General features: G+C 51.0%; 1 protein-coding gene across 14 annotated transcripts in view; it reads left to right on the top strand.

Annotated features, from left to right (window-relative positions):
* The window catches only part of LOC133356781 (cyclin-dependent kinase 17-like), a 67,556-nt gene that overhangs the window by 31,463 nt on the left and 15,191 nt on the right, over positions 1–20,902 (top strand). For 3 of the 14 annotated variants that reach the window (XM_061574452.1, XM_061574454.1, XM_061574462.1), the window contains exons 2-7: positions 7,644–7,791; positions 11,716–11,991; positions 15,394–15,527; positions 16,545–16,670; positions 17,013–17,069; positions 18,420–18,534. In XM_061574452.1, coding sequence (XP_061430436.1) covers positions 7,644–7,791; positions 11,716–11,991; positions 15,394–15,527; positions 16,545–16,670; positions 17,013–17,069; positions 18,420–18,534 — 856 coding nt within the window. Of the gene's footprint in view, positions 1–6,291; positions 6,403–7,643; positions 7,792–9,679; positions 10,867–11,715; positions 11,992–15,393; positions 15,528–16,544; positions 16,671–17,012; positions 17,070–18,419; positions 18,535–20,902 lie in introns of those variants that run through there. The other 11 variants (XM_061574456.1, XM_061574455.1, XM_061574453.1 and 8 more) reach the window with 6 other exon arrangements.

Here is a 20,902-nt window from a genome sequence, read left to right as displayed (position 1 = left end):
CCGCACGGGCGCTAAACACCGAGGCCTTCGACTCGTAGGGTGATTCATAATTGATGTTTGGGTCAGGCCACTTAAGTCAAGTGAAGCAGTAATAAACTGGCACGTCAAGCGTAGTCGTTATTCATAATAGTTTTTTTTGGGTTAGATCGCGTAAATATAAATGTGGCGTTAAACCTGCCACCACCCGACACAGCCAATTACTAATATTTGTTACGTAAATAGACATGCCAATTCGTTACTTGTACTGCACAAATCTACAACATTTACAAACATTACGATTATTATTGATGATATTAGTCGTTATTGTGGGTGTAGTGGTGTTCTGAGTGCGTTAATGTGGAGGCCACGGTACGCTGCCCCTGTAGGGTAACAGGGTACCACCCGGCATCGTGGTCCTGCCGCGGTGCGGTGACTGGTGGGTTACAAGAAGTTGTGGGTTCGATCCTGACCCCGATGGAATATTTTTGGAGTTTACATGTTCTCCCTCTGGTCGCCTGGATTTTTCTCTGGGACTTCTGGTATTTCCCTCTGCATTTTAGAAACATGCTTTTATAGTATTTTCCTGCTATAAATTTCCACGTGATAAGCCATTTCATTGAGCTACTGATTTGTGGCCAGGTCGCTTATGACAAAAAGCTATAGAGCTCGTGGGCCTTACCTGGTATAATAAAAATAATTTAGTTTTTAAATCGTTTCATAGCTCTTGGTACGGTGGTGGCGGTGGTGCCAGCTATCCACAGGCGCTGTCAAAGTACGGCACTATCTGCCGCACGCGATGCCCACCGAGGAGCCGTATTCGGACTCCGCGTTGGGTGCCGCGGTTTGTTGTTTTCCTTCCAACGCTAATCGTGGTGTCGGCCGCCCGACCCTTCAACGCTCGGCGGCGTCCCATTGTCGGTCGGAAAATTCCTGGATATTTGCGACTGAGCCCAGCGGGGGTCGGTCGCTCTCAGCGGTGCCAGAGATGCCGCCGCGTCGACTGTACGGAATACAGGCGGCGGCGGCGGTGGCAAGGTCTATATTAAGCTCACTGTAGAGAATGGATCTGCCCGAGTGGTTAGACCACACGGCTCTCGCAAGCAAAAAGGTCGCAAGTTCAAATCCCCCCCCCCCCCCCTGAGGAGGTGATGGCTCGGCCCATGTTCTCTGTGTGGTTGATAAAACAGGTACCGCTTTGTGGATAGTCGGTCAATCGCGGTTGTCTTTTGGTGTGGCCGGCCCCCATGTCATGTCAAGTGTCTATCACCAGCTGATCGCTGCAACTGGAGGGGAGCGCTGACCCAGTGTTCATCTAAGCTGGGAAAACACTTGAACTTTGTGAACTTATTAAGGTTTGTAGTGTGTCAGTTATGTAGGGATATTGCGAGTATTGTTTGTTGTTATTATTTGGTTGCTTGTTTGTTCAGGAAAGCCTCACTGGGTTTCATGACTCTTTTCCAGAAAGGTCCTGCCAAGTTTTCATAGTTTTGTGACATTACTGCTATGTACTTGCCAGTTCAGTCATTTGCGGGTAATTGAAGAAATTGGGAAAATTTTAGGCCGTGACGCCAGCACACGACTTCCAACTCTTGCGAAATACATCTCGGGATCGTGAACATCCCCCGTGAAGCAGACGGTGCTTAGCATTTCTTTGGTTAATACAACGCAGTGTGGAGGATATTTGCGACACCACAAACAACTAAGCTGTTCAACGATAATAGGTTTTTTCCCCTTTTTTCTGGCAACAAAATTTAAACCTTTTTACAAGGAATTATGTTTACATTAACCACAATACCTACGGTCAGAATGCAAAGAAAAAACACACTGATAATGTATGCATTTTCCCTTAAATTGATTGTTCCACACCAGAGACGGCTTTCCTTAGAGCCTAGTCTCAAACGGTGTTCGACCAGATGACGCTAAAAGGCGCACAACTCAAAGACAGTGCACTATCAGAGTAATGAGGGCTCGGGGTGAGCATTCACATCACGAGGCCTCCTTTGCCAGTACCAAAATAATCAATTTCAAGGACAATGCATACATTATCAGAGTGTTTTTTGTTTGCATTCTGACCGCAGGTATTGTGGTTAATGTGAACATGATTCCTTGTAAAAAGGTTTCAGTTTTGTTGCCAGAAAAAAAGGGGAAACACCCTTTTATTATATTTTGGTTCTGGCAAAGGAGGCCTCAATGCTTACCCCGAGCCCTCATTACTCTAATAGTGTGCTGTTTTTGAGCTGTGCGCTTTTTGGCGTCATCTGTTCAACGATGTTTTGTCAATGGGTTTGGAACTTTGTTAAATAATTGAAAGTTACGGATACGTAACGTTCAGGCACACTGCCGTAGCGCCCTCTCGTGGCCACACAGCCACGCTAGAGCCCCCTCGCCTCCACTCGCCAGGTGACCTCGCCCCGTGACCTCGCCCCGTGACCCCGGCTTTGTCACAACACACGGTGCATGCTGGGAGCTGCTCTGTGTTTTTCCTCTGCAGCCCAGTGCGGTGCATGCTGGGAGCGCAGCGCAGTGCTTGCTGGGACCCGCCGTGTGTTGGTCTGTGGGGCCCAGCACGTGGAGGGGGAGTTGAATCCCGTCTTGACGGCGCTCTGGCCTCTCGCTGGGTTTTTAAAGATCAATTGACAGTTTTTAGCAGATTTCAGGATTGATATGATGATGAAAAAAAGAGTATCAAACTGTTGAGTGAGATTGTCCTTAAAGGCAAAACCCACGTTTAATATAATCTTCCTTAACCATGGTCAATCAAATGCTGGATGGAGGCCGCCCCAAGCCGCCGCCAACTGGCATGGTCTTGTGACGTAACAATATACACAACACCTGCAAATCAGCTGATCTCATTGTTCCATCTCCATGCTGAATGTGCTGTCTGGCGTGTTACCTACCTTGGCTTCCACTGAGGCATTAGTCTTGACCACTGGACATCCTTTCTACCCGTGTATCTGCTCAAACCCAGTTACCTTTATTAAGCCAGGATGATGTGTTTAACTTGTGTATGTTCTCTCGTCCACATGGTCCTATTTATTTGTCTCAACGCATTCCCAAGCATGCATCTTCCATGCCCTTTTTGCGTACTTTTTTTTTGCTTTTATTAAATTTTCATACTTAATATTCACGTTATGTTGCTTTCAATGATAAAATCTTGATTCGAAGCTTTCGTGACTGCAGGAATCCATATACTTTGGTTCTTCTGTTGCGCCCGAAACGTCGTGATTTATTTTATTTTAATAATCAAATTCAGCTTGGCACAAGCGCTCCAACCCGCTGCCACCGGCCTCTGCGTATAGCTCTGAACAGGCCTAGGCCTCCGTCTCGCCACACTCGATCACGCGGTGTCCTCGCGTTCAGCTGCATCCCGGATTCAAGGCGATACCAACACGGCCATCGTGAGCCACCTGGCCACTTGACATGAAAGGGGACCCAACTCAAATGCGTCCAGCTTTGCAATAAGGGACGACACATTGCTTCCTGGTGCACACTTGATGTTTGCTATGGGCTCTATGTCAATTAGCCATTGGCCCAGAGAGACCCCCCGCTTGTCGCTAATGCTTATCGATCGTGCAACCCTTGGTTTAAATGTGCGAGGCAGCTGCTGTCGCCGCGGACTAATTTACGGGAGGTTGTGGAGAGCGCTTCAGAACGTGGGTGATCGCTAACGGTAGCGGCTTGCCAGGAAGCACCGTGCCTGCCACGCGTGCGTTCTTGCTCGGGGTGCCTCGTCACTTAGCCTCCTCCCCACCCCCCTCCCTTAGGAAACGTGGTCCTGTGTGAATAACACTGGTTAACACTTTTTCTGGCATAAGGTATTCCAACGGTTTTAATGTAATTTTGGGGTGCTGATTCCAAATCTGCATCAGTTTTTGAGATATCAAATATTGCATTTTCAATCAGAACTTCAGAAGAATAATATTAAATAAATGTGGATATCTACATAAAATGATATAAACACACTATCCTAAAAATACAGCACCATATTTTAACACTAAAGCAGTCACTGACTCGCAACAACTTGCAATCATAAGTGACAAAGTTAATTTCGGGTAAAATCAATGAAAATGGGGTATGCCGATAGCATAAAAAATTAACCCGTGAAAACAAAGTTTTTCACTATAAATCCTTTATATGCGTGGCATCGGTTTTATTTTATTATTCATTTCTGTTTTTCTTGAGTAAGAGTTTAATTTTTATCACATTAGTATTTTAAATTAAATATGAAAAAAAAAATTCCTATAAGGTGGAAAATTTTGAAAATATTTTTTTCACGAAAATTAATTGTCACGCACAACGAGTCTGTGTGCAAAATGTCAGCTCGATTGGATCCCGGGAAGTGGGTTAAAAAACGACCGAAAGATTTGCACGGTCGTAAGCGCGCAAGCAAGTGAACTTAATATAAAGGATTAAAAAATTAGATGTGATGGAGCAAATCTGAGATCAGATTTGGAATCAGCACCCTGAAATTAGTCTAAAACAGCTGCAAAAGTCCAGGCCAGAGAAATGTTTTTTTGACCATTTGGCTCATTCTGACCCAATAAACATTGCCTATAAGTTAAGCCTTACCTTAGACTTGAGTCCTTCCTGTGCCGTACGGCTCATTTGACAAACAGCTTCACTGCAACTTCATGTCTCTTTTTTTTAACAAAGCGGTGAAATAAAGTTTTAAATAGCAAACTTCTGTGCTGTAATCCGAGCACACACCAGTGCCAAAGACGATGGCACCATCATCTGAGCTTCACATTCAAGCGGAGCGATTGCATTCTGTTGTCTAACAAGGCATTGAGTTAGGGAATTTGTTCACACTGAATTAAACATGTTACATTACTCATCATTGATATATTTTTTATATAATCGTCATGAATTGTATTCCACAACTACAGCATACGCTTATAAATCATGAATAGTTTATTTTGACAGGGTTTCACACTTTTTCAGTTTGTTATTAGTCCTGGCAAACTCCGAACCTCGTGAGCGATATCTAAACTGGTCCTGGGCTTCCCCTGGGTCTACTCTGCCTTGAATTATTACCTGGTGCAGCATGTAAACATCAGCACTGGGAAAACAAAGGTGGCAGGGCGTGGTGCTGGCCACACTACCACCGTTCGTGCATGCCTTATTAGGTCCTTGCTAACAGCACTTGCTTCATTAGCCTTGTCTTTGATAATTATCAGTGTGTGTGTAGTGAGTGTGTGACCGTGTGTTGGAGTGGGTGGCTGTTTATTGTAGTAAGTCGTTGTGTTGTTGTAGTGAGTGAGTGGATGACTTATCGTGAGTGGTGTTTGACTGTGTGTTGTAGTGCGTGGGTGGATGACTTATCGTGAGTGGTGTTTGACTGTGTTGTAGTGCGTGGGTGGATGACTTATAGTGAGTGGTGTTTTACTGTGTGTTGTAGTGAGTGAGTGGATGACTTATAGTGAGTGGTGTTTGACTGTGTTGTTGTAGTGAGTGAGTGGATGACTTCTAGTGAGTGGTGTTTGACTGTGTGTTGTAGTGCGTGGGTGGATGACTTATAGTGAGTGGTGTTTGACTGTGTGTTGTAGTGAGTGAGTGGATGACTTATAGTGAGTGGTGTTTGACTGTGTGTTGTAGTGAGTGAGTGGATGACTTCTAGTGAGTGGTGTTTGACTGTGTTGTAGTGCGTGGGTGGATGACTACGTATTGTAGCGAGTCGGTGTGTGGTTGTGAATCGTGGCGAGCGAGTGTTGTTGGCGGGAGGGCGGCTGATCAAGTGTAGCCGCGTGTGCCGCTTCACGGCTAATGGCTCTCTTCTCTCGTGAGCTTTCACGAGCGTGCACCGCCTCGTGGCTATAAACACACACGCAGCGGTGCGCATGGCTCCATCTCACACGGCGAATCATCGCAGGCCGACAAGCCCGGACACGGCCTGCACGCGCTCCGCCAAGCACGCACAATGCACTCCGCTCCACTCGCCCTATTTATCTTGCCATGTGCTCACATATGTATATGTGTGCCTGTCTATTTGTCACTTTATATATTTATTTGGCTTAGCTCACTCCGCCAATTGTGCGCGGTGCTTTTGAATGGGCGGTTGCGTAATGTCTCCTTTGAATGAGAACTGGGATGGAAAAGGAATAATGTGTTTTATAGTGCTGTGAACAATTGGGGCAGCTGGCTTGGTTGGCTCATTAACTCGACTAGCTTGCCTAGTTGTTTTGCTTGCTGGGCAGTCGATGGCGCTTTGGTTAATGAGTAGACAGGCCCAAGTAGGTGTATGTGTTCATGTATGTGCGTATGTATTTTAATATTGTTTAATCGGCGTGTATTTCCTGGAATGGTATGGATCAGAAACACAGACATAGACAAAAGCTGAAACGCCACTGAGGCGCATGCGAGATGCACGCTCGGAATGACATTGGGAGATAAGAAAGAGGAACACGCGTGCACCGGTTAATACATGTAAGTGTGCCTGGGAAGGGGACGTTGCAAGGGATAATGGTCAAGAATAATGAGGGAATGACGGCCAAAGGATGGAACTCGCTGGATAGGCCCATCCCTTGTAGAGATGGAGTGCTGAAATCGGCTCGTTTGTCGGTGCTCGACAGATTGTTGACCATGACAGGTGACGGCTTAGGGAGGCCTTCATCCAGCAGTGAAATTATCATGGCTTATGATCATGCTACGTAGGTATAAAAATAAAAATAATCCCGCTGTGAAACTGCCAATTATTTTTTCCGCCCGAGGACGACCGCTTGTGTTGGTATCGAAACGTCGTAATATATTATTTTGATTTTGTTTTATTTTTCTACCTTCGTGACTTTACCGAAAGAACCAAAGAGTATGGATTACTGCAGTCACGAAAGCTTCAAATCAAGATTATGATAATGCTGTTTGGAACGGGGATTCCCTGCCCTGCAACGGCACTGACCTGGGTTCAATTCTCATCCATTCACATTATTATGTTCCAGTGATCGCCTAACGTGTCCTGGGCTTCCCATAAGTCCACTCTGTCGACATTAGTACCTTGGAGACAGGTGGCTGAGTGTGGTTCTGGCCACACAACCTCGAGTGTGCCGTGCAGGCCTGAATAGGTGCTCGACAAAAACAATTGCACTTACAGTCCATGGAGCTAAGTGGAGGCCTTCATCATTATCACGTGATATATTGGTGTGTGTTCGTATAACACTTACGCAGAGGCTCTTCATGTCCGTGGTATGTAGATGAGTGTGTGTTTGTACAAGGCTAAGCAATAATTCTAGATTTGAAGCTTTCGTGACTGCAAGGATTCATATTCTTAGGTTTTTTCGGTAAAGTCACGTAGGTAAAAATTAAAATTAATTAAAGTAAAATAAATGAAATTAAAATAAAAATCACGACGTTTCGGAGGCAACACAAGCTTCCGTCTTCAGGTGGAACCGTCACAGCACGACAGCTGTATCAAGTAAATGAGAGAATTCAAGATATACCACTCCGTATATATAATGGTTGAGGGGGGGGGGGAAGGGCCAGGAACGGCCCACTTTTATTATTATGGTAAGTTGCGGCTTGAGACTACGGCTAGATTACATAACAAATGACTGAGCCTTTATATGGAGAGGTGCGGTTTGTGACTACGTCTAGCCCACATAACAAAATGCTGCAAATGAGACCGAGCCAATAGGTATCATCATCCGCGTGTGATGCGTGCGATGTGCGTGTAGACCCCAGCGATGGATCGCATGAAGAAGCTCAAGCGGCGTCTGTCGCTGACGCTGCGTGGAGGCCGCCCTGTGGACGAGGCGCTCTCCGAGCTCGCTGAGCAGATGACCATGGAGGACGGCACCATCAAAGACAACGGTAGCGCCCCGGGTGCGGCCCCACAGCTCCACCAGCAGCAGCTCTATTACCACCACCACCACCACCATCACGTCCGTTAGCACCGCTACTTCCCGCAGTAGCCCATGCCTGTGCCTCCACTCCCTCCGGCGTCGGCACCACCGCCACTTCCATGACCGCCACCGCTCGCTCTCACCAGCAGCACCACCGCCGACACGTCCTTCGCTGTCTCCAGCGGCAGCAGCAATCTCCAACATCCCCATTACCACCACCACCACTACTTCCAGCAACAACACATCGTCACTGATAAAACTGCCTTCACCACCATCTCCAGCACCACCACTGTCTCCACCACCACAACCACCACCATCTCGAGCAATGCCAGCACCAACACGACCTTCATCACCGTCATCTCGAGCAAGCCGAGCACCACCACTATAATCTCCAGCAACTTTAGCACCGCTAGCATCGTCATCAGCAACGCAAACTCTGCCACCGTCTCCACTGCACCCAGCGTTATCACCACTGCTACTCGCACCACCAACATTATCACGGCAGGGTGGCGCAGTGGTTACACTTGTGCCTCGGCAATAAGGGCCTGGATTCAATTTGGAGAGAACCCATGCGGAACAGGGGGAGAACATACAAACTCCACACAGCAAGGCACTCGAGTTGGGAATCGAACCCGTGCTGTTCTTGCTATGAGGCAGGAGTGTTACTACCACCGCGCCACTGCCCTGCCGCCTACTCGCGTCACTCGGCTGCCCTGATCAGCCCATTTTCGGGTTGAAGTTTTTTTGTGTTTAGTGATACGGAGCGGTGGCTCGGTTGGTAGTGCATTGTGTGCTATGTACGCAAGCACCTGAGTTTGATTTATGCCCACGGCTCACATCCATGGCCGGCGATATCTGAACCAGACCTGCCCCCCCCCCCCCCCCCATTACCGCCACTCTTTACTGAACATCACTGGCCGCCGCGGTAAAGTATGGTCAAACAATCACATAGACAAAACGTAATGGGGAGACGTTCACAAAAGTATGTATATGAATATATTTTTAAATTGTTTATGTATTGCGCTGTGCTGTTTTATCAAATCGTGATTCAGTAACGGTTTGCTGACCTCTGCTGGCAGAACACAGTCATTGCAATGATTTCGTCTTTACAGTGAACCTATTGATGGCAAATGTGGTGGATAAGATCACATGCAGGTGTTGTATTCATTACCAGCAAGGACAGGACTGGCAATAGCAGCTGTTAATGTGGTTGTTCACGTAGGACGTTAGTGTTGCTGGTGACTTGGGGATTGTGATCTTTTTCCTCTTGCCTATATCCCAATCCATTTTGCAAGATGGATGTTACAATTTCCAACATCTTAATATTGACAATGTATCGTTCATTATAGGCAACGCCACCATAATAGCTACATCACGTGGCATTTAATGAACAAAGGTATTACCGTAGTATTGACATTTTCACAATGCAATACTCAACACGTTGATATTGCTTACCACGGGACATCAGCTCAACATCGATACGTGCAACTCGGTGTAAGCGGTGTCTTCCAATTGCCTTGTCAATGGAAGCAATCACTTCATATTGCTTACATTTGCTCGCTATTGCTCAATGTAAGAGGCAATAACTGTCTTCTTGGTTCTTTCGGTAAAGTCACGTAGAAGGGAAATAATAAAATACTAAAAATACAACATAATAAAATAATTCTCACGACGTTTCGGCCACAACGCAAGCAGCCGTCCTCAGGTGAAGAACAAGTCTGTCGAAAAGACAGCGTCTGTCTTTCTCTGTCTTTTCGACAGACCTGTTCTTCACCTGAGGACGGCTGCTTGCGTTGTGGCCGAAACGTCGTGAGAATTATTTTATTATGTTTTATTTTTATTATTTCATTATTTCCATTCTACGTGACTTTACCGAAAGAACCAAGAAGATGAACCCTGCAGTCAAGAAAGCTTTAAGGCAATAACTGCTTTGGACCAATTCCCTGTGGTGGAAGCGGGAAGGGCCGTGCGCGAAGCACGCACGTGCCGCAGCGCAGCGCAGAGACAAGGGCACTGCGAGATGCAGCAGTGGCACGTTCAGTCTGCCCCTTGCTCTCCCTGGCTCGCGGGTTACTCGTGTTTCCCCGCATTGGTTCGACGTAATGTTGGCCGCTTTGGTGGCGGGGTCATGCTCCCGACTATGCCTGAACTACCTTGCCTGGCCTCTGGCTCTTGATTTGCCGACAGGGCACGTGTAATGACGAGCACACATCGGGGCGGGGTAGTGCGAGTTCGATATCTTATTCCATGTTGCCTACCAAGTGAAACTGTCTCTCTGCTCGAATAAGCATTGGGGCGGCCCAGAGACTGCGGTGGAAAATCCGCATTCCCTTGACAGAGAACAGCATCTCCATGATGTGACTACTGGTGACTTCCAATAAAGTGGTACCCGTTTTATCGACCATAGAGGAATGGTGAGCTGAGTTGACCAAGGATTGGGATTTGAACTCATGACCAATCTGTGCAGTGGCAATGCGATCTGTTCGCATGCAGTCGTCAATTTGGCGATCATCTCTCCAAGGTCAATAAAACAAATACCTCTGTATGGGATGTCGGCAGTGTTATCTAATGGGACAGACTGCATGGGAATGAGGAATATCCACCACTGGTCTGAAGGCAGCCAAACAAGAAAAGCGCCGTCCAGGAGTTTGTTTAAGGATAGGGGAAGGCACGTGGACTTGTTTGAGGAATGCTGCATAAACTCCCAGAATGCTCGCTTTAAAATCCGACTCCGCCGCCTCGCTCCCGTGTGTGCCTGTCAGCAGCCGGGCACGCCGGCACAGAAACCTCTTTTGTGTTATGATTTATTCTTATTTCAATTTTTGCTGTTGCTTTTTTTGTCTTTTTGTTTCTCTTCTGTTTGCTCCTCTTCTTCCTCCTCGTCCGTCCTTCCCACCTCGTTTGGCTCGTGGGCCTCCCTGTTCCACCCCCCTCCCCCCTCCCGCTCCCTGTGCCCACCCTCGTGCCCTCCAACACCGTGGCTGCCCGCTGCTTGTGACCGCACGGACGCCACGTTTCTGTCTCTGGACGCCCCCGGCGAGTCCGGACACACAACGTGCGTACCGCACGGTTGGTTCGTGTGTTTGCATGCACGTGTGCGTCTGCGTGTTTGTCTGCGTGTGTTTGTGTGTGTATGTGTGTGTCTTTGCCTGTTCTGGGTGTGTACATGTACGCACATGTGCGTCTGTGTGCGTGTGTGTTTGTCTGTCTGTGTATGTGTGTGTCTGCGTGTGTGTGTCTTTGCCTGTTCTGGGTGTGTACATGTACGAATGTGTGCACATGTACGCACGTGTGCTTGCATCTTTGCATGTATATGTGCGTGCCTGTTTGTTTGCGTGTATGTGTGCGCATGTCTGTGTGCGTGTGGTTGCGTGTGCATTTGTGTGAACGTGTCTATGCGTATGCATGTTTGTATATGTGTGTGTATCTGCACACGTGTGTGTCTGCATTTGCAAACCACTTTCTGTACCCCTCGCCCCCGATGAGCGTTCACACGTCTGTTGCAACTTTCATCTCCACTCCTTTCTTTTGCACGACACCAACCGCCACATTGCTTGCGTGCACCCTTCTCGCTGCACGTGCCGTGCTATCGCTCTCGCTCCCAACGTTATGATTTGTTTATTCTTTCGCTTACGATTTTGCTCGACTGCATTCTGCCATCTGGGCATTCGGATCACGTGCGCATCTCCGCTTACCCCCCCCCCCCCCCCCCCGTCACTCTTCACGCATGATTGGCCGTCCACCGAATGTCGACCGCACGGCGCGTAAACCGACGGCCTTCACCGAAACACAAACGGGGTCCGAACACACGGCCGCCGGGGTCCTTAACGCATCCCCCCCCTCCCCGCACGCTCGCACGCACACTCTGCGACACCGCACTCCCACGTGGCGCACGCACGCACAGGCACGTGCACGCGCACGGACGCCGTGGTGCGCAACGGAAAGCCGCCCGCCTCGCACAGCATGCACTCCTTCCTGCACCAGTACGCGGGCAGCCTGCGCAAGCCGCCCCTACGGAGGCCTCACAGCGTGACGGGTGGCCCCGTGCTGCCGGCCAACCTCTCCGTACCGCGGCACAGGGGCGATGGCGGCGGCGGCGGCGACGGCGGTGACGCCGGGGTTGGCGACGCTGTCGGAGGAAACGGCGACGGCAGCAACAGCGTCAGCAGGCATCACCTCGGTGCCTCAGCCGCCCGGGCCGGGGAGGGGATTGCGGTCGGAGGGGATTGTGGGGGATGTAGGGCTGCGAGGATCCGTACGGGATCCTAGCGCCTCCTTGTTTCTGTACCCCGAGTCGGCACCCGCAGGACTCTTCGTATTCTCAGCCATTAGCAATTCCCCACGGGCACAGGAACCGTGGCGCAGAGAGGGCTTTTGGGAAGGCCCCTAGTACCACCCCTGCCTCCCCCACCAGAACCCGTTAGTTGCGAGTCACCTTTGCTCTGTGCCTGGGCAGGCGTGCAACGGGGGGCTTAGCCAACTTTTAGAAACTTTCAAAACTAATAGAGAGTAATCACTCGCTATTACCTCATTAGACCTCCTTTGCCAGTACCAAAATATCATAATAGGGTTTTTCCCATTTCTTCTGGCAACAAAACTGAAACCTTTTTGCAAGGACTCATGTGTGCATTAACCACAATACTTGTGGTCTAAATGCTGGCAAAGGAGGTCTAATGATGTAGGTGCTTACCCCGAGCCCTCATTACTTTGATAGTGCATTGTCTTTGAGCTGTACGCCTTTTGGCGTCCTCTGGTCTAGCACCAATTGGGTCGAGGCTCAAAAGAAAGCCGTCTCTAGTGTGGACCAATTAGTTCCACGGACAATGCATATATTATCAAAGTGTTTTTTGTTTGCATTGTGACCAAGTATTGTGGTTAATGCACATATTATGCCTTGTAAAAAGGTTTCATTTTTGTTGCCAGAAAAAAGGAGGAAAAACCTTATTATTCGATATTACCTGTTTGACTGTTTGGAGCGCACGAGGAGATTTACTCCAAACTGTACGGTGCCGTTTGGCCGTCTCTTCTCGCTGCCTGGCACCGCTGAGGGCAGTGCCTTCCTGCTCCAATGGGCAGCGTCGTCTCTCTCGTTCACCTGGGGCGGTTCCGATCTCCGTGAGACAGCCGCTGCTTACGAAGCGCTCTATGCAGGGAAGCCTCATGGAGCTTCGGGAAGGTCCGACTTTGGGATGTTTGGCCACTTCCATTTACGAGCGTTTGGCTTGTGCGGAGGAGATTGTAGTGGCCAGAGAAAACCAATGCGTTCATAGCCTCGCTGTGATTGGCTGTTGTGAGGTCACACAGGTTTGACTGTTGTCAAGGACAACGCCTTTGCGTTCAGACGAAAATGGCAGCACAATGTGTTTATCGGAGATCCTGCAGAAAATAATCAAACTGTACGTATCAGTGAGTGATTTAAAGGTGCACAGTGCGGTCTTCACATGGCACTCTTATCCCTTGTGATCAACGACTTTGTCGTCATGTGTCGGTCATGGTAAAGTCGCAGAAGCAAATGGTTTCTATTCGTGCCGTCAGAGCCGATCGCTGCTGGGACGCTGTGTGCAAGGCTGTGTTTGTGCAATGGTTTTAGTTGTCTCGTGTCCTGCTGGGTGGCGCTCTATTCAGAGCACTCGGCTCCCGGTCGAAACGTGGGGGCCCTCGCAAACCTCGCCGGGGTTCACCCACCATCCCTCCCGGGTCGATGGCACATTTTGAACCCTTTTACCCACGGCAGTGTTCTATTTGGTGTGTTCTGCCAGTGCGGTATCTGAGAGCTCGTCTAACCCATGCTCACGAGTCACGCCACCTGCCTCGCTTCGTGCAGGTTTCCCCACGTCCCCGGTGTGTTTGTCTTCATGTCTCCACGTTCCTGAGTCTGTGTGCCATCAGCTGTGTTCCCATTTACCCGTGTCCACGTGCGAGGCGTCTTCCTGTCTTTGAGTCCGCCCCCCGCGCCCTGCCGTGTGTACGTGTGTCTCCATGTACCCAGGTGTCCGTGTGCCCTTGTCTCCTTCATTTCCTGACTTGGAAGCGTATTATTAAATAATACATATGACAATTCCTTCTCGGGGAAACACATACTAATTAACCGATTACTAACGTAGTGTATAATTACAATAACCATCTCCCCCCCTCCGCCCCCCTCTGATCTCTGCACCTGCTTGGGTATAGTAATTGGGTTAAGTTATTGAATAACACACATTACTAATCTATTATATAATAACAATAACCCCCCCCCCCCTTTAATTTCTGCACTTGAGTGGTTATAGTAATTGGGTTCAGTTATTAAATAATACACACTATTACTAATCTACAACTCATTACTAATCTACAACTCATTACTAATATACAACTCATTACTAATCATAACAATTGACTGATTACTAATCTATTATATAATTATTATCCCCCCCCTCCACCTCAAATCACTGCACGTGAATGGGTTAAACGATGACGTCACCCTGCTGCTGCTGCTGCTCTATTTAAGACCGGGAGCAAGTGAGGGCCTCACCATGCTGGCGAATTGCCCGATGATGCCGGGTGTAATTACCAGCGAAACGTCGTGCTACTCAAACATTGTAAATGTTGTGTATTCTCTCTTCGACACACCGGTGGGCTGAAGTAGTGAACTATTTGTCTTTTGTCAACGTGACACTTTTTGCTGATTGGCCGTTTCGGGTCGTGGAGGATTACGACACATTTATAAATAACGCGATCTAACCCAAAAACTTTATTATGATTAAAGCTTTCGTGACTGCAGGAATTCATATTCTTTGGGTCTTTCAGTAAAGTTCCGTAGATAGGTACAAATTAATTAATAATAATAAATTAGCATGCTAATCTCTCACATTAACCTCACTAGCCCCGCCCACTTCGTTTATGACCCTGGGACTACACCCTCTACAACAGTCGGCATTCAGCAGCTTTCCACGCTTTCCTCCTGATGACCATCGCTTGTGTTGTGATCGAAACGTCGCAGTCTATTTATTTATTTTATGCTTATTATTTTTATTAACTTGTACCTATCTTACGTGACTTTACTGAAAGGCGTAAAGGATATCCGTAATTCCTGTTTGCCAAGGCATCGCTGTTCCCCTGCGTGTTCCTGTTCTACTCCTGGGCAGGGTGGTGCAGTGGTGACGCTTGTGCCTCGCGGTACTAAAAAGGCCCTGGATTTAATTTCCGACTGGCACTTTTCTGTGTTGGGTTTACATGTTCTCCCCTTTTTGTGCGTGGGGTTTTCTCTGGGTTGTCCCGTTTCTCCACCTCCCACCCCATGACTGTGTATATATACATACACATATATATAAACAATCTCAATCCCAGTTCAAATTTGCAAAACAATAAAAACAAACATGAATCACTCCGTACTGGCAGAATGTCTCGTCGCCGTGCCAGGTGTTGAGTCGCCTTGTGCTGTACAGGGGGCAGCTTTGCACTCGGAAACCCTCCGTTAGGTGATATAGCACAATACATGTGTACGTTCACATTAATTTGCCCGTGTAACGCCCTTGCCACCCTACACGATTGCTCACTCTCACCCACCGCGCGCTCTCCTCCCCGCCACTGCCGGGCGGCGCAGGCGTTGTGCACGAGAATCTCAAGATGGGCTCGGACGGGGAGAGCGATCAGGCGTCGGGGACCTCGTCGGACGAAGTGCAGTCGCCCGTGCGCGTGCGCATGCGGAACCACCCGCACCGGCGCATCTCGCAGGAGGTGGGCGACGCGTGGACGAGTGGGCGTGCACACTCGTCCTGACGCGGACTGCCCTCTCGGACCGACACACACACACACACACACTCGCATACACGTAGAGACCAATACGTGTGGACCTTTGGGGCAAGTGCTGTCAGCGAGCATCTATGAAACGCCAGCACGGCACACGAGGGGTTGGATGGCCAGCACCATGCCCGGCTATCTTTGTCTCCCCGGTGCTGATGTTTACACACCGCACCAGGTACTCATTTAAGGCTGAGTCGACCTAGGGGAGGTCCAGGAGGGGTTCAGATATTCGTCACCGATTTTGGCCATGAGCTAAACTCAAACTCGGGTCACTGGGTTCTTGGCACACTAACTACTGTGCTACCGCTTGCCACACTCGTGCACATACACACACCAACACGCGTATACACACAGCACACTAACTACTGTGCTACCGCTTGCCACACTCGTGTGCATATACACACCAACACACGGACACACACCAACACACCGACACACAGCACACTAACTACTGTGCTACCGCTTGCCACACTCGTGCACATAAACACACCAACACACGTATACACACCAACACACGGACACACAGCACACTAACTACTGTGCTACCGCTTGCCACACTCGTGCACATACACACACCAACACGCGTAAACACACCGACACACCGACACACAGCACACAAGCAATGCACCTCCCCAACAGGCACACTGACATGCACACATTATTGCACACCAGCCCCATACATCTACGCACACGCAACAGCTACCCACGTGCCCATATGTATATGCGTGAACACACGCTCACACCAAAATCCCCAGAAGAGTGCACACGTACACATGTATACATATCACACGTACCAATGGATCGTGCGTAGTTGCACCCTGGCGACGCACACATGTGTGTGTTTACACGGAGGCTCCCGTGCTCGCACGCGTCCCGTAGGACGTGCATGCGGGCTAGGGGAGGATGGATGCCAGTGGTGGTGATCGCCGTTTCTCTGCCCGTTTCTTGCAGGATCTCAACAAGAGGTTATCGCTCCCTGCCGACATCCGGCTTCCCGAGGGATACCTGGAGAAGATGCAGCTCAACAGCCCGCCCTTCGACAAGCCGCTGAGCAGACGGCTCCGCAGGGCCTCGCTGGTGCGTGCCCTGCCGCCCCCCCCACTCTGCTCGGCAGAGCCGCGTCCAGAAGCCAATGGCGCTCTCACTCGAATCACCACTCGCTCATCCACCCCACTACTCACTCGTACACACCACTGGTCACTCATACACAAGCATACCATTCTCACATTAAACACTACTCACATGCTACTAGCAAACTACTCGGTAATCAGACCCACAACGTACACACATGTCCCTCCCAACACATTGCACAGTGGCGCAGGGTTGGAGAGACTTGGCTCTCTGTCCGTGTCGCTGGCCGTGCCGGTCCCATCGATCGTTCGTGATCCCTCTGTGTGTGTGTGTGTTTGTGTTGCGCAGTCGGAGATTGGCTTTGGCAAGCTGGAAACGTACACGAAGCTTGACAAGCTGGGGGAGGTGGGTTTGCCTCGGACACGCGCGTGCACTCACAAGCCAGCTCCTTGCACGTTGCCCTGCGACATCCACGTCTTTGTTCAGTTACGCGCAACTCACAAGTCAAACGGCGTGCCTGCTCCGCCGATGGGTGTGCGGTGCTGTGTGTGTCTCTCCTGTAACAGCCCTCAGCCAGCTGTATAACAATTCGCCATTCGTATGGCAGCAGCCAGTCTTGATGTTTGAGCTCTTGTCTTTCTACAAAGTTGTACTCGCATTCAGAATGTTGAGTGAATATACCAGTCACTATACACTGCTCAGCCTACCTGTTGGAGTTGACTGACTCAGTTCATGTGTATTCTTAGGTTTTTTTTCGGTAAAGTCACGTAGGTAAAACAGTAAGTCTTACTTGATACAGCAATTGTGCTGTGACGGTTACTCCTGAAGACGGAAGCTTGTGTTGCCTCCGAAACGCCGTGATTATTTAGTTATTTTTATTTTACTTTTATAAATTTTTTACCTACGTGACTTTACCGAAAAAACCTAAGAATATGAATCCTTGCAGTCACGAAAGCTTCAAATCTAGAATCAGTTCATGTGATTGTCGTATAGATCGACTCTCCGTGCTGTGTCGTTCATGGGGGTTGTTTTGGCCATACTTCACCACGCTGGTCAGTTCGGATTGGTGAAGATGGCAAGCAGAGGATCGGTTCTGATAGCACTTGCAACTGATGTTAACCTCTGCCGCGAATTGAACTTGGCTCATGCTGGGTTCTTACTGCAGCGTGCTAACCACTGTGCCACCACCTCTTTATTGCACCTCTTCAAATTCCTCGCTAGCGTCAACTTAGCCCATTATCCTTCTGGGGTTAATAAAATAAGTACATTCTAGATTTGAAGTTTTCGTGACTGCAAGGATCCATACTCTTTGGTTCTTTCGGTAAAGTCACGTAGGTGAAAATAACAAATAAATGAAATCACGACATTTCGGACGCTACACAAGCGTCCGTCATCAGGTGGGACAACCACAGCAATAAACAATTGCTGAAGTAGGCAAAAGAGCTCCCCCTCCCTCACCTATATAACCCGCCATTACTAGCAGCTCTTTTGCTGCTACGTGACTTTACCGAAACAACCAAAGAGTATAAAATAAGTACACATTTGTGAGAATTTACCCGTGTTTGTGCTATGGGCAAAATAACTTCTGCCATAGCTATGTGGAACTTGCTCCACTTGACTGAGTTGGTGCTAATAGAGATGTCTAAGCAGAGAGACTCGAGTTGTGACGGTGTGGTCGTGTCGCCCGCGGTGGAGAACGACTCTCACGGTGCCACGTGGGCCGAATGGGCCCCGTCCCCGCCCCTCGGTGTGTAGGGCACCTACGCCACGGTCTACAAGGGCCGCAGCAAACTCACCGACAACCTCGTCGCCCTCAAGGAGATCCGCCTGGAGCACGAGGAGGGCGCGCCCTGCACCGCAATCCGCGAGGGTGCGCACGGCACGCCCACGGGGCACGGCACCCAGAGCCAGGGGCACCCTCACCAACACCCAGAGCCAGGGGCACCCTCACTAACACCCACAGCCAGGGGCACCCGCACCAACACCCAGAGCCAGGGGCACCCTCACCAACACCCAGAGCCAGTGGCACCCTCACCAACACCCAGAGCCAGTGGCACCCTCACCAACACCCAGAGCCAGTGGCACCCTCACCAACACCCAGAGCCAGTGGCACCCGCACCAACACCCAGAGCCAGGGGCACCCTCACCAACACCCAGAGCCAGAGCCAGGGGCACCCGCACCAACACCCAGAGCCAGGGGCACCCTCACCAACACCCAGAGCCAGTGGCACCCTCACCAACACCCAGAGCCAGAGCCAGGGGGCAGCTCCCCACCCTCACCAACACCCAGAGCCAGGGGCAGCTCCTCACCCTCACCAACACCCAGAGCCAGGGGGCAGCTCCCCACCCTCACCAACACCCAGAGACATGGGCAGCTCCTCACCCTCACCAACACCCAGAGCCAGGGGGCAGCTCCTCACCCTCACCAACACCCAGAGCCATGGGCAGCTCCTCACCCTCACCAACACCCAGAGCCAGGGGGCAGCTCCCCACCCTCACCAACACCGAGAGCCAGGGGCAGCTCCTCACCCTCACCAACACCCAGAGCCAGGGGGCAGCTCCTCACCCTCACCAACACCCAGAGCCATGGGCAGCTCCTCACCCTCACCAACACCCAGAGCCAGGGGGCAGCTCCTCACCAACACCCAGAGCCAAGGGCAGCTCCTTACCCTCACCATCACCCAGAGCCATGGGCAGCTCCTGACCCTCACCAACACCCAGAGCCAGGGGGCAGCTCCTCACCCTCACCATCACCCAGAGCCATGGGCAGCTCCTCACCCTCACCAACACCCAGAACCATGGGCAGCTCCTCACCATCACCCAGAGCCATGGGCAGCTCCTCACCCTCACCAACACCCAGAGCCATGGGCAGCTCCTCACCCTCACCAACACTCAGAGCCAGGGGGCAGCTCCCCACCCTCACCAACACCCAGAGCCAGGGGGCAGCTCCCCACCCTCACCAACACTCAGAGCCAGGGGGCAGCTCCTCACCCTCACCAACACTCAGAGCCAGGGGGCAGCTTCTCACCCTCACCAACACCCAGAGCCAGGGGGCAGCTCCCCACCCTCACCAACACTCAGAGCCAGGGGCAGCTCCTCACCCTCGCCAACACCCAGAGCCAGGGGGCAGCTCCCCACCCTCACCAACACCCAGAGCCAGGGGGCAGTTCCTCACCCTCACCAACACCTAGAGCCAGGGGCAGCTCCCCACCCTCACCAACACCCAGAGCCAGGGGGCAGCTCCTCACCCTCACCAACACCCAGAGCCAGGGGGCAGCTCCTCACCCTCACCAACACTCAGAGCCAGGGGCAGCTCCTCACCCTCACCAACACTCAGAGCCAGGGGGCAGCCTCACCCTCGCCAACACCCAGAGCCATGGGCAGCTCCTCACCCTCACCAACACCCAGAGCCAGGGGCAGTTCCTCACCCTCACCAACACCCAGAGCCAGGGGCAGCTCCTCACCCTCACCAACACCCAGAGCCAGGGGCAGCTCCTCACCCTCACCAACACCCAGAGCCATGGGCAGCTCCTCACCCTCACCAACACCCAGAGCCAGGGGCAGCTCCCCACCCTCACCAACACCCAGAGCCAGGGGCAGCTGCCCACCCTCACCAACACCCAGAGCCATGGGCAGCTCCTCACCCTCACCAACACCCAGAGCCAGGGGCAGCTCCCCACCCTCACCAACACCCAGAACCAGGGGCAGCTCCCCACCCTCACCAACACCCAGAGCCAGGGGCAGCTCCTCACCCTCACCAACACCCAGAGCCAGGGGCAGCTCCCCACCCTCACCAACACCCAGTGCCAGGGGGCAGCTCCTCACCCTCACCAACACTCAGAGCCAGGGGCAGCTCCTCACCCTCACCAACACCCAGTGCCAGGGGGCAGCTCCTCACCCTCACCAACACTCAGAGCCAGGGGCAGCTCCCCACCCTCACCAACACCCAGTGCCAGGGGGCAGCTCCTCACCCTCACCAACACTCAGAGCCAGGGGCAGCTCCCCACCCTCACCAACACCCAGTGCCAGGGGGCAGCTCCTCACCCTCACCAACACTGCTTATGCTTGTGTGGTGCAAAGGGGTGGATCATGCAAGGATGGGGCCTCTGAGACCCTTAGCCGACTAGGGAGATGGTTGTGTAGCTAGGAATGTGTTGGGTGGACGAGCGAAGCAGGCGATGGCAGCATCGGCATCGTTGCCCATGGCGATCTCTTGACTGTGACGATGTTTTCCCCGC

The sequence above is a fragment of the Lethenteron reissneri genome, chromosome 55 (assembly GCF_015708825.2).
Source record: "Lethenteron reissneri isolate LAM-NWPU_2019-01 chromosome 55, ASM1570882v1, whole genome shotgun sequence".
Classification (NCBI taxonomy): domain Eukaryota; kingdom Metazoa; phylum Chordata; class Hyperoartia; order Petromyzontiformes; family Petromyzontidae; genus Lethenteron; species Lethenteron reissneri.
This window is presented reverse-complemented; position numbering and strand designations above follow the sequence as displayed.